Source organism: Artemia franciscana, unplaced genomic scaffold (genome assembly GCF_032884065.1).
Source record: "Artemia franciscana unplaced genomic scaffold, ASM3288406v1 Scaffold_838, whole genome shotgun sequence".
Classification (NCBI taxonomy): domain Eukaryota; kingdom Metazoa; phylum Arthropoda; class Branchiopoda; order Anostraca; family Artemiidae; genus Artemia; species Artemia franciscana.
The window spans coordinates 35,276-49,791 of NW_027068367.1; the positions used below are offsets into that span (position 1 = coordinate 35,276).

The 14,516-nt window shown below is 32.6% G+C and overlaps 1 protein-coding gene across 1 annotated transcript; it reads right to left on the reverse strand.

Moving 5' to 3' along the window:
• Positions 1-260: 260 nt before the first annotated feature.
• On the reverse strand, positions 261-8,796 carry LOC136043690 (M-phase phosphoprotein 6-like). Its single transcript, XM_065728583.1, has 3 exons — positions 8,626-8,796; positions 5,259-5,359; positions 261-754 (listed from the first exon to the last, which is right to left on the reverse strand). Exons 1-3 carry the CDS (start codon positions 8,668-8,670, stop codon positions 316-318), a joined length of 585 nt encoding a protein of 194 aa, XP_065584655.1. The 5' UTR covers positions 8,671-8,796; the 3' UTR covers positions 261-315.
• Positions 8,797-14,516: the final 5,720 nt, after the last annotated feature.

Consider the following 14,516-nt stretch of genomic DNA (forward strand, 5'->3'; position numbering starts at 1 on the left):
CAGACTTATCAACTGTTTCTGAAATTTAGCCATAAGTGACAGGCATCATAGCGTTTGAAATATCATTTCATTTTCCAGGTTCAGTCAATCCAATCAAAGTCTCTTTGGCTATTTTATCCTTTCATTGTCATTTTAATTAATGACACTACAACTGTCACCATCATCGACCCCAGGTATGCTTACATGCCTTACCTTTAAGAGGGAGAGCCTATAATATTTTTTATAGAGAGGGGGCCAAAATACGAAAAAGCGCATTTGAATTCTATTTTTCAAGTTTTATTTACATAATAACAATAATATAAAAAGGGATGTGTGTTAGGTTCCAAGAACACCAGTGAAACCATGATTTCCTTTTTGCTGTTTCTTATTAAATCTTTGCTTTAGTTTGTTGCCATGCTTTTTCTTATGGATATATCCTTCGTTACTATTGTATCTCCTATGCAATGGGTCCTTTCCTGCTCCTCCTCCTTCCTTGTTTTTCTTGAACCCCGGTCTCATTGGTCTGAATTTTTTCTCAGCTTCAACTGCAGTTCTGTTGCCTTTGTTGAAACGTTTACCGATTTTTGCCACAAGGGAGCCATAAGTTGCAGCCATTTCACTGTTGGAAATATTTGCTTCTATCTCAGTCTCAACTGGTTCACCATTTGCCTTCTTCATTATTTTTTCAACCTCGGGGTTCATCCCACCAAAAGACATACGACCAAATACTAAATCTTCAACAATTTTGTAACTGGGCTCTATTGTTACTCTCATTCTGAAAAAAAAGAGAACATTTAGAATTTCTCTGTTAGGATATTCAATATTTATATGCACCAAATCTAGGAAAGTGTTGTTTTGTACAATATTCCTTCTACCAGAAACCATAATCTCAAATTTAAGGGTCGGATTTATCAAGGAGAGCACCTCTTTAACACACCATTTTCCCTAGGAAAATCTCCATTGGAATCGGACAAAATTTCAAGCTTGTAATTTTAATCAGAATTGTTGAGATACTAAATAGATGTGTCTCTGGGGTGACATGATATGTATAGATCCATGAGCAAGGGTTCTAAACGTTGTAAATAACCTATATAAAGCACCAGATTAATTGACACATTTGCATGGAAATGTTCAACCTTATAGAAACCATTATTATACAAGGATTTTTGATGTTTATAACTGAAGGGCTCAAAATGAGAACCATGGGTGGATCAACTCAGCCACCCTCAAATTCGCAAAAATAAGCATGTTGTACCTCTTTTGACATGCAACATATGGAATGTTTCAATAACTAAATATTGAGCATTAAGAATAAAGTATGATTTCCCAAAATCAAAACACATCAGCAGGCCTACCTATTCTGCAAATGGCCTTTGATGCTGAGAACATGTCAAGTCCATACTCCCTTAATGGTGGATAGGTTAAACCTTGCTGAAATCAAAACCACGAAGGGATTTTCCTAAGTAGAGTCCTTGGCCTGTTTCTCCCTCCAGACACCCCCTCCCCACCCTAACGCTGCATATACAGACAAACTGTCCTTATTTCGGTTCAAAGCATTTCAGGTGTTATTTATGTAATAGTCTTTAATGATTCTGAATTGATCCCCAGAAACCTGATTGTCTCAGATAAAAACATAAAAAGTACATCTTTCACAAACAATGTTTGATTGCCACAAAAACTAGTTTATAAGAAGATCTGAGCTTGTTGATTACCGTTCTAAGGCTAATATTGCAATTTTTTCTTCTAATAAATGATATTTGTTTTTAATTAATTTTGGTTGAGGCCTTCCGAGCTCGTTAATTACAAACCTGAGGCTAATATTACAACTTCCAAACTCATAATGAGAACAGATTGGGTTTATATTTTACAAATTATAGTGCTCAGATTTTGCAAAACTGGAACTTAAGGATTTTGGAGGTGATCAATCATAAATTTGAGGCCCAGATTGCACCTACTTGAAACCAGTTGGCAATTCTCATTCTATATTCGTGGGGGGTCTATAGTTACAGCTTTGAGTCTAGGATTCCCTCTGAGATTCCCCAAACTATAACTTCTCCTTTATGGACATGTTCTACCTCTTTTGATTAGTAATAATAACTTAGATAAAACAAGCTTACAAATCTGAAACCTAAAATCAGAGGGTTTCAGCAATCAATAATTAAAACCACCATCTTTGGTTTCACAAAAAATAGATCTCAGAGCCTGTTTATTGTAAACAGGAAGCTAGCATAACAGATCCCTGAAATCAAAGCACATTAAGTACTTCACAAAGGATAGACACACTACACCTTATTAAAATCATAATCAGTCAAAGAATTTAATGACAGAAAGCCTTTGCGCAGGCTCCCTCTTTATCCCAAGCTTCACTTGCATAGATATGCTATATCTTTTTTGCTAATAATTGCTTAGGGATTATTTAGGCATTGGTCCCAAATGATTAAATGCTAATTTTTAAAATCAGCATGATTGTAGTTTGACTTATTTATTTTCTGCAAAAACAAGACGCCACCATCTTGCACAACAAATAGCTTTGTTGTGCACCATGTTAACATCAACATTACAAATACAAGTGATACATTCTAAACATAAAGATAAATGATGGCTTTTTATTCAACTAATTTTACCCCCATTTCATACTAGACTACATACTGTGCTATATTACCAACTGAATTAATTTCCCTTTACGCCGTGTCTGCTTCTCAACAGATGAAACAATTCAGCATATATTATTTGATTGCCAGGCTCAGAGTGAGGAAACTATTTCCCTAAAGCGTTTCTACTCCTTGGGTAAGATTTCAAATACTTATAGAGCTATCCTGAGTCCTTACCTGCCTTGGCACATTGACTATAAGATATATAAGCATCTATTGATATCTTAAAAAAATTTCACTTTGTTTCACAACAGTGAAACAACCTCAGCCAACCATAATTTTCTGTTTGTCGATGCTATGTTGTTGCCAGTCACTATCCTGACGCTTCATATGTCTTCTGAAACAGCTCAACCCCAGCTTAAAATCTAGTCAAAACATTGACCTTTTTTAGTTTCCATATTCATGGGTTTTGCATTCCTGTTTCTTTTATTTTCACTTGTTATGTCATTTATCAAACCATGTTGATAAACCTTGCCACTTATTAAGGTTTTTGCGGTCTCCCGTGTTTGTTTCTTTATTGTATAAAGTTGTTTTTATAATCATACCATCATTTATTGGTGATGTTGTTGTCAGTCACTATCCAGACGTTTCATATGTCTTCTGAAATAGCTCATCCCCAGCTTAAAATCTAGTCAAAACATTGACATTTTTTTTGTATCCATATTCATGGGTTTTGCATTCCTGTTTCTGTTTATTTTCACTTGTTATGTCATTTATCAAACCATGTTGATAAACCTTGCCACTTATTAAGATTTTTGTGGTCTCCTGTGTTTGTTTCTTTATTGTATAAATTTGCTTTTATAATCATACCATCATTTATTGGTGATGTTGTTGTCAGTCACTATCCAGACGTTTCATATGTCTTCTGAAACAGCTCATCCCCAGCTTAAAATCTAGTCAAAACATTGACCTTTTTTTGTATCCATATTCATGGGTTTTGCATTCCTGTTTCTGTTTATTTTCACTTGTTATGTCATTTATCAAACCATGTTGATAAACCTTGCCACTTATTAAGGTTTTTGTGGTCTCCTGTGTTTGTTTCTTTATTGTATAAATTTGTTTTTATAATCATACCATCATTTATTGGTGATGTTGTTGTCAGTAACTATCCAGACGTTTCATATGTCTTCTGAAACAGCTCATCCCCAGCTGAAAATCTAGTAAAAACATTGACTTTTTTTTGTATCCATATTCATGGGTTTTGCATTCCTGTTTCTGTTTATTTTCACTTGTTATGTCATTTATCAAACCATGTTGATAAATCTTGCCACTTATTAAGATTTTTGTGGTCTCCTGTGTTTATTTCTTTATTGTATAAATTTGAATTATAATCATACTATCATTTATTGGTGATGTTGTTGTCAGTCACTATCCAGACGTTTCATATGTCTTCTGAAACAGCTCATCTCCAGCTGAAAATCTAGTCAAAACATTGACTTTTTTTGTATCCATATTCATGGGTTTTGCATTGCTGTTTCTGTTTATTTTCACTTGTTATGTCATTTATCAAACCATGTTGATAAAACTTGCCACTTATTAAGATTTTTGTGGTCTCCTGTGTTTGTTTCTTTATTGTATAAATTTGAATTATAATCATACTATCATTTATTGGTGATGTTGTTGTCAGTCACTATCCAGACGTTTCATATGTCTTCTGAAACAGCTCATCCCCAGCTTAAAATCTAGTCAAAACATTGACCTTTTTTTGTATCCATATTCATGAGTTTTGCATTCCTGTTTCTGTTTATTTTCACTTGTTATGTCATTTATCAAACCATGTTGATAAACCTTGCCACTTATTAAGATTTTTGTGGTCTCCTGTGTTTGTTTCTTTATTGTATAAATTTGCTTTTATAATCATACCATCATTTATTGGTGATGTTGTTGTCAGTCACTATCCAGACGTTTCATAGGTCTTCTGAAACAGCTCATCCCCAGCTTAAAATCTAGTCAAAACATTGACCTTTTTTTGTATCCATATTCATGGGTTTTGCATTCCTGTTTCTGTTTATTTTCACTTATTATGTCATTTATCAAACCATGTTGATAGACCTTGCCACTTATTAAGATTTTGTGGTATCCTGTGTTTGTTTCTTTATTGTATAAATTTGCTTTTATAATCATACCATCATTTATTGGTGATGTTGTTGTCAGTCACTATCCAGACGTTTCATAGGTCTTCTGAAACAGCTCATCCCCAGCTTAAAATCTAGTCTAAACATTGACCTTTTTTTGTTTCCATATTCATGGGTTTTGAATTCCTGTTTCTTTTTATTTTCACTTGTTATGTCATTTATCAAACCATGTTGAGAAACCTTACCACTTATTAAGGTTTTTGTGGTCTCCTGTGTTTGTTTCTTTATTGTATGAATTTGATTCTATAATCATGACCTATGTGATTGTATGGATGAGTATGGTTAAGGCCTCATTCAAGTGCTGGTCTATATTAATCCCTAATTTAGGAAAACAGTCTTCCTTTTCTCCTTCTGTCTTTTTTTTATGTGTTTTTGCTGTTGCATTGGTGATTTCTCTTTTCATGATATCCTTCCAGTGGGGTTTTCAATAGTGAAAGTCTTTGGCTACTTTACTTTTTATATTTTTTATTTAATCAATAAAAAAAGTACATACCCATTCTTTATCATCTCTTCAGTTATTTCCTGCTTGTACAGTTCTTTCCGCTCAGCATCATCAAGTTGTCTTTCTGTTTCATCTTTGGATCGTTTCATGAACTGTAATAAAAAGTAGATGGATCAATTTATTTTATTTACTTTGAAGATTATTCAGAGGATTTTTCTCTGTTGTGATAGAAAACGCAGCTATGTATACATTGACAAGCTTGTCCTCGGAGCTTTGATTTTGACCAATGCTGGAGTAACATCACAGTGATATTTTTTGAAAAAAAAAAGATTGATTAATGGTCCATGTTTTTGGTTGATTTTAACATCAAATTTGGGCTTCTTCTCCTGAAAAACACCATCTGGAATCCAAAAAGGATCCTTTTGGCTTCTAACAGCTTTTCCTAGTTGCTAAAGCAGTAGGATATTGAAATTAGAAGGATTTGGCCTGAAAAGCTTATTTGAATGCCAATTCATTCCCAGGTAATTCTAGTGATACTAAGCATTTGTACCTGTTTTTAATGACAATACTTTAATGTTAGTTTACTGACAGTACTCCCCTCCCTCCTTCCCTGAGGATACCAGTGGTGTCTCTTTTATGGTAAAATTCTAGTTTAGGGGCTGGTTACTATTGGGGAGAATGATTAAGCTAGGCAAATAACACTCAGAAATGATTCAGAGAATTAATGGTCCACTGGGAAGGCATTTTGAAACACCTAACTCTACCTCTTCTTTCTCCAAAGGGCACTGAATTTTTATAGAGTCTTCCCAAGCTATGGTTTAGACTCTTGATTCATTCATTAAAGTTTCATTCACTTAAGCACTTAACACAATAACGAGAAAAAAACTAAACTGGAATTTTACCTAATTTTATTACCATTGTTCCTTTTAAGATGGTAAACATAAGCAAGTTTACCAAACAACCTGTTTCTGATTAAATAAATTTTCATGTTTCTTTCATTTTATCCACATCTTTGAATTATTACTATTAAATAGTTTATTTGCCTGATTGTTCTCTTTATCTCACTAAGACATGATGTAATTCACCAGGTTGCAAATCCCTATAAACAAACAGATGTGCTACAATTCAAGCAATGAATGGATATTGGGAAAGACCCCTGGCATTGGACAGTGCCTAATCTTAGACAAACATCTTGACTAAAACATACATTTCCTAAATATTGACAACAGGCTCCTACTCTTGGACATTCTCTATACATGTTTAGATAGTTGGGGACAAAAATCATGGAAAACCTGTTGTTTATCATTTACATTTAAAAAAAAGTTACCCTACAGCCTAACACATTTGAATAAAATTGTTCTGCTTTGCACCTTTTGTTTTGGATTAAATGTGTAAGATTGTCTGTTTATGATTTAGAAACTGTTGTAACTTTAAAACCTGGCATCACAGATTAGACTGCATTTTCTAAGATAAGATGCAAGCTTTATGTTTGTCAGAGATTATAATCCACTGTTGACTAAAATTATATTTAAAATATTCAACATTATTTACTGACAAGACATTTAAATTAATCACTTTATTTTTCCGAAAATTTAAATCAATCTAATGGTGAAGCTGTACAATATTTATAATAAAGGTTCGCAGTGATCTCAGGCTGTTGAAAAGGAAACATGTTAAGAAAACAATTCTAAACTTATACTATCCAGAATAATCTTAGCTAACACATTTTGATTGCAACTCTACTATACTTTGATGCCTATTCCACCCCCTCAAGTGCAAATATAGTCTAGCCTAGACTATGTATTTCCAATGCATTCTGCAACATATCACTCTTGTTTTTCTGTTTCTTGTTTTGTCAATTGATTCAATTTATAGGTACATCAGTTGAAACAAGACAGATAAATTAGAAAAATGGATGAAAAACATCTAATTTTGGCTATATATTTGTATATTAAGGGGGGAGTAGTAGCAGAGAGCATAAAATATGTATTAGCTACTGTTATTCTGCATATTATGAAGTAAGAATTCTTTCTTAATATGTTTCCTTCTTAATGACTTCTAATCTAGACCTATACTGGGTGTAAATATATGACCATTCCACCTCATAAGGAGACATGTTAAGAAAACATTTCTTATTTCATGATATACAAAATAACTCTAGTTAACATATTTCCCAGAAGGAGAACCTTTATCTTCACTTCTTTTTTCTGTAATGAAATTTTTGCAAAAAGCCATGCCTTTGATAAGCATTTTATGCCATCCTACAAAACTTTTTATAGATCACAGAACCCTTGCCACACAAAGTTTCTAGAAGTTTTGGTAAAATTCTAGTTAATTTTTTTTTGCTATCTCAGAAAGAGTTTAGGTTAGGAAAATGAAACTTTCAAGGATGGATCTACAGGCTAAAGTATGTCCTGGGAAGGTATTTTGAAGTACCTATCTATGCTCCTTCTCCCTCTAGAGGGCCCTGACCTTTAATGACTTTTAAAAATATGTCTGTTATGAAAAGTGAAACCTTAAAAAAATAGATCTTCTGCTTAAATGAAGTACAACAAAATTGTTTTCAGCTTCATAACTTTGCTCAATGCCATTTTATAAGGTTTTAAAGATATTCAAATACATTTCCTAAATTTTGAAAAAAAAGCATTGATATGACTCAAAATTCTACTCAAATAACAGGAATTGTATTTTCAGAGCTAAAGGCAGAGAAAAAGCAACTAGCAACTGAAAATTCAAGTAAAATGTTGTTTTGTCAAAATTTCAATAGGCATAACCCTGTCATGTAGGCAAATTTCAGGGCTCTCTAGAGGGAGAAGGAGTGGAGTTGGGTACTTCAAAATACCTTCCTGGGACATACTTTAGCCTGTAGACCCATCCCTGAAAGTTTCATTTTCCTAACCTAAATCCTTTCCAAGATAGAAAGAAGTCAATTAACTAGAATTTTACCAAAGTTTTTTTTTTTAGCAATGGCATTAATTGTGTTTAGCCAAATTTTCAAAATTGAAAGAAAAGCTATTGTGAAAAATTATGATTTTCTTAAAAAAGAACTGGAAAAAAAGTACAGAAGCGAAAATAAAGGTTCTCCAACTGGAAAATATGTTAAATAGGATTATCTTGCATAGGCTATTATGAAGTAAGAATTTTTTTCTAAACATGTCTCCTTATGAAGTTGAATGGTCATACATTTACACATGATACTAATATAAGTACTAAAATGGTGATTAGTTGTGTGAGGACTGGATGGACCTATCTTGTCCAAACCTAATAGGCTTATTTCAGGTCAAATCTTGCACCATCACTTGCTATTATGGCACTTTTCAAAGAAGAGTTCATATGCAACAGCATTTCGTCAGATACGGTTTATCTATTAGGAGTTTTACCCTAGTCTAATTTAGAAACTTGACCAAAAAAGTCATACCTTCATTGCCAAAAGATTCCTAGATAGTTTGGCTTTTCGAAACATCTTTCCACAATCAATATATGAAATATGGGTATTTATTTAATGCTTAATATCTCAGTTAACTTCACAACTTAGATTGCAGTGACTTATTTAAATTATCTCGAAAAAGCCTCGCTAATGTGTTTTCAAATTTTGTGTGTAATAACTGGCATCTAGATTTTTGTAACATTTAAATAAATAGATGATACTTGACAATTTTTATGTTTCAGCTATACATATTTTTTTTTTGTAAAAGGCACTTTAAAATATACATTTTGGGGCCATTTTCATGAGGGCGAGAACTGGGTAAATATCATACCACGTAAGCCTATGCTCCTGCGCTACAATTGTTCAACTAAAATAAGCCTATCATGAATCTGTTGTTGAACATGATGAAGAGCTAAAATTCATCTCTGCCTTGAAACTTGATTAGAATCGGATGGAGAAATCCCCTTGTTTATTGAACAGATCATGGTTTTCATGAAGGTAGAAGATGAACGTCACTTCAACTCCCATCCTCATAAAAATGGGCCCTATATGTACGGTATCCGCCAAAAAGATATAGGACTCTGACAAAGGAGACTACTTTAGTTTCTATGAAATGCAACAAACACCATAAAATAAATTTTCAGCAAACGCTTCAAGGTGACTATATAGAACTTGATATACTATGATTCAATTTATTTAATTTTTGGGGTGTCACAAGTTTTGATTTATGTTGAAGCGAAGATTCGAAACTGATTTTGCAAAAAATGGTATATTTTAATGGCTGAAATAGGTATATTCTATAATTTTGTATTTTTTTACTGGCGCACAATGTGTATATTAAATTAAGCTCAAGTAGTTTAACATCAACGAAAATAGTTTAGAATTAAAAGGATACATACTTTAGAAAATTTGATACTAGATCTGAACACTAAGAAATTAAACTGAATATGTTTTATGAAATAAAATTAAGTTACCTACAGCCTAACACATTTGAATATGTTCTGCTCTGTTGGTTTCTGCTCTGCACCTTTTGTTTTGGATTAAACATGTAAAATTATCTGTTTATGATTTAGAAACTGTTGTAACTTTAAAACCTGGCATCACAGATTAGGCTACATTTACCATATTTTCGATTTCTTTTTATCTAGTTCTACTAAGTAACAAGAATAATATAAAATAAATCTACTTCCTCCTGGAAAATTTTAAATAGGGGTATAACGCTTTAATGTTAATTTTATTAAAATCAAAAGCTAATAGCACCACTGACAGTGTTAAAGTTACCCATTAGACCCAGAATTCATTTTCTTTTAAGTTGAAATGACACCAAAAGTGCAAAAAAGCTAAAGATAAGCTCTTCTTTCAAAATGTTTATTTCTGCTGGGTAACATTGCTCCGTCAGTGATGGTATCAGTTTTTCAATTTATTAAAATCTTTCCAGAATTCCATATCCTCCCTTATTTCCAAATTTTGTTTTCAAGCGAGTGACAAGCGAAACTCGGGAAAGTAGCTTTTTCCGCGGATTGGAGAATTGATTATTCAAAAGCAATGTTGACAAAAATCAATAAATTTTATTTTTTGACAACCACAGAAAACTAAAATATTATCTGTCTACGTATCCATGAAGTGGCCAATAGATTAGGGGGCATGGGGGATGTAAGGAAACATACACTTACGAATGCCTATTCGTAAAGGAGAAATTCAAATTTTTTTATTTTTGAATCTACAAACAGAAAAAGACCCGTTTTTAATGCTTATTTTAATTCACAAAATGACAAAAGTCTGGAATCTTTTATTTTCAGGGAAAATACCAGCAATAACAGTAACGTTCTTTTAATCTCCGAGGTTAAATTGAAAGAACTGAAATGGCTGAGGCAGCGTTGCAAATAAAGTCAAAATAGCGTATGATGAATATACCCCTAAATGTTGAAAATAAACGCTACTAAAATTGTATGGTTAAAGATAGCGAATTTTGCTAGAGACCAATTCCGTAACTTAAAATGTCCACATTATTTTTCATCAACATCATCAAAATAATTTGAGCTACAGATACTACGGTACGCTATTTTGACATTGGAAAACTTTCTAAAAGACTGGGCAGACACAGTGTTTTCTAAGTTGAAACATCCCTGTTTATTCGACAGAAGTGTATTTTACGTCAGCTTTCAAACTAGGTTTACTTTCTAGATTAACACTCAAATTGAGCATTTTTGCGAAGCTTTCTCCGTATGTCGGAATATATTAGCATAAGATTTATGCAGCTACATGGCATCTCACTTAATCTGCTAATTGGTGACTAGGCAAAGCAAGTTGTCATCGTTTGATGCTGATGTTTTAGAAACTTCAAATAATCTGCCAAAAATACGTCACCTTTTCACTGAAAAGGCCAGCCTATTAATTGCGCATGCATGACTTAAAATGATGGGAAAAAACGCTACTCCTTAGTATTGTACATTTTTCAAAACGTTATGAGGAAATATACTAGCGGCATCTTGTGTGGTTTTCTAAAATATTCCCTAATAAGATTATACTCGTAAGAACTGGATTCACAAAGAGTATACCACTGAATTTCAATCTAATATAAATTCAATTTCAAAATGAAATTCGATCTAATTCCCCCACCCATAGGGGTTTTCTGTATAATAATATGTTTGGTCGACAGAAAACTAAAATATGGTTTAACTTTCTGCAAAACCGAGTACTTTCGGTTCGAATACTTTCAGTTTTGCATAATCAGTTAAGTTTCGTTAAAATATTTCACTGGTGCTAATTATCTGAAACAAACGGTCGACAATTTTTGTTATAATAGATTGCGTGAATGGAAAGGGGGAATGAAGAAAAAAGAGTAAGGGAAGTATAGCCTATGTTTAGTTTTTGAAAATAATTTCACTATAAATTCAATTCTAAACTAATTCCGCCTTTCAAAATTTTGATACGTTTCTGCTTTTTTAACGAAGAGTTATTTTTCACAACTTTCCCAGCAGCGAGGCTTCTACAAGCCAATATATAATTGTTACAACAATTCTCCAACAATAGGTCAACTTTTCTAATATTCAACATACTATTTGAAAAAATTGTGATAGTATTTTTAGGACGACAATAAAAAAGTCGACAAATGGAAAGAAAATATACAAATACCTTCTTTGAAAGAACAATTGTAGACAGCTTTTGTTTTGTAAATTCGTACTATACTTTGCTTGTTTTGTATTTTAAAATAATGGCTATATGTTTGAAAGTTCCATTTTGAAATTTACCACACGATTAATATGTCTGGGCAAATTGCTGGTACTATATTTTTGTGAGTTATTAATTTAATTTTGATTTAATTTTATAAATAATTTAATGTTCAATTTAATAGTTATTTGCTTTCTAGATCTCAGCACTGTGACATTCTACCTGATCAACCTCTACCATCAAGAACGAAAAAGCAAGATAAGTTAGTTCCCATTAAAGCAAGAACAAACCGATATGGTAATTCTTTCGTCCCGGTTTTCGTCGATATGTACAATAAGAGTTAATGTTTATAGTTTGATTTATATTTACAAATGCAGTTTGATTTTTAATATGTTGTAAAGAAACGCCAATCGGCGATAGCTGCCAAGTTTTTGATATTAAACATGTCTACTACTACTACTGCTACTACATTCTATTTCTATGAGCTAGTAGAAGATCGTTAGCAGCAAGTGTAGCACATTGGTTGCAAAAATACGCTTTTAGTGGAGCAACTAGGATTCCTTGCAGTAGTAGTAGCAGCAGTAGTGAACAATTTTATTGAAAATAATCATTTTTATATACCAGCACAACAAAAGCGGAGCTTGCGAGGATGTGCTAAAATAAAAAAAAAAAAAAAAAAAAGAGAAAAAGAGTATGGAGCATGAGACCATTTCCTGAACCCTACATAAAAATAAACAACAAACCACTACAATATACAACAAAACTTGGTATTTCAATTATATTGGTAGAAGCTATAGCAGTGCAGACTCAAGAATCAAATAGAAAACAAGGTTATATATGTTCTGCGAAGATTTATTATAAAACCAGAATATTTTAGCATTGATATTGTGGTTGTAGCAGTAGTAGTGGCAGAACAATTGTATTGAAAATAATTATTTTTATATAGTAGCACAACAAAAGTGGAGCTCTTGAGGATGTACTAAAATAAATAAATAAAAAGAGTAAGAGTATGGAGCATAAAACCATTTACCGGAACCAACATAAAAATAAACGACAAAACACCACAAGTGAAACTAGCTACGTTTTGGTTTCCCACGCCACATGATCTTTAAAAACAATTAATTAATAGACAAAACTTTAGTTCAGTTCAAAGTTTGAGTCAATTAACAAAATAAAAAAAAAATATATAAAGATATCAACTTTACTTTAAACTATTAACTTAAAAGTTCAAGTAATTATGACTTTTAATAAAGTAATTTTTATGGAAAAACAATTTAAGAATGACCCTGCTACAATTCTGGCAAACAAAATAACGCCAAATCAAAGCAAAATGTCATCCTACAGATAATTGCGTAGTTAGGGAAATGACTATTTTCTTCATTTAGTCACGCAGTATATATTCTTTGGTTTTTTAGTATAACCTATAAACAATTGGAAGATTAATTAGCTAGTATTTGAAAGAAGTTTGGTGGAATAGAAAGATACATTTTGCAACGCATTCAGTTTGCAAACTGTAGTGACTTTACTCTAAATACAGGAATTACTTAAAATCCACCAGCAACGGTAGTGAAGTAACTACAGGCTTACTACGTTTGTAAGGACGTAATCTTCATAAGTTTCAATGAATTTATTATCCTTTCTCTATAATGAAGTCTAATAATACTGTCAAAACGTTTTAAACTTTTAGTAGCACCAATGGTGATAATCATACTCAGTTACTTCCCTTAAGATGCTCATCTTTAGTAAGTTACTAAAAAAAGCAAGTTTGAAGTTACTTTTCTGTCGTTCCAGCTACTCCGATAGCCCCAGCTAGAATAAAATTAATTTTTTTTAACTTTTAGTTACTTTTTGTTAAGCCTGGAATGTAATGTAGGATATGGTAATGAGAGCAGTCAATTATGGCTCTGAAATGTGGATGCTTTGAGATGTAGGCTATATATTTTCTAGAGGGATTACATAAGAAAACTTTTAGGTACTAGTTTGAATGATCATATATCAAAGAACAAATTATATGAAAACAGTTCTATCTCCCTTTCCACAGCTCTGATTCAAGGAAGTGTAAAGTAGTTAGGTGATTTCTTACTAATGATGGCTTGCCAAAAATCGCAGTTTTTGGTAAACAAGCTGGGGCCAAACAAAATGAAACCAATATTTAAATGGGGTGGGTAGATATAAAAAAAATATTTTGAAGAGGTAGGAACTTATCAAAAAGGGCAAAAAGTAAAGCTTTGAATAGAGTAGAATGGAGCAAGAGCACGTGAAGCTCCATTGGCTATGGATGGCCTGGGGTTACAACAATATATCAGTAAAAGTAGTATTAGTAATTCTCAGTTTTTCTTTGTCCATAAACTGGAAGTATCGTAAAAAAGGGTCTGAATATTTATTTATTAGGCCAGGAATCTCTGTTTCCCACGTTTGGATTCGCGGAGCTTCTAAGATATTGACGAAGCCCTTCATTTTTATTTCAAGTCAGTTTTACTTAATCTGATTTCGATATAATACAGGCTTTTTTCCTCAATTTTTTTCTTTGCCAGCTTGTTTTTGTGTTCTGACAACTGTGTTCTGTTGTTTTTGTGTTATAATTTACAGCTTAAAGACGGCGTTTGAAGTGACCCTAATATCCAGCTGCTTGCTGCTTTGTTAACCGTCATTATAAGAATATTCTGTTGTTTTTCAAACCCTTTCTGTTGTTACATTGTTACAGTAAAAAT

Bases quoted from the DNA above. Each gene is read 5' to 3' on its own strand.
- LOC136043690 (XM_065728583.1), bottom strand. From the start codon at position 8,670: ATGTTTCGAAAAGCCAAACTATCTAGGAATCTTTTGGCAATGAAG. The intron at 5,360-8,625 runs GTATGACTTTTT...TTTTTATTACAG, and splicing joins GGAATCTTTTGGCAATGAAG to TTCATGAAACGATCCAAAGA. The intron at 755-5,258 runs GTATGTACTTTT...CTTTTTTTTCAG, and splicing joins GAAGAGATGATAAAGAATGG to AATGAGAGTAACAATAGAGC.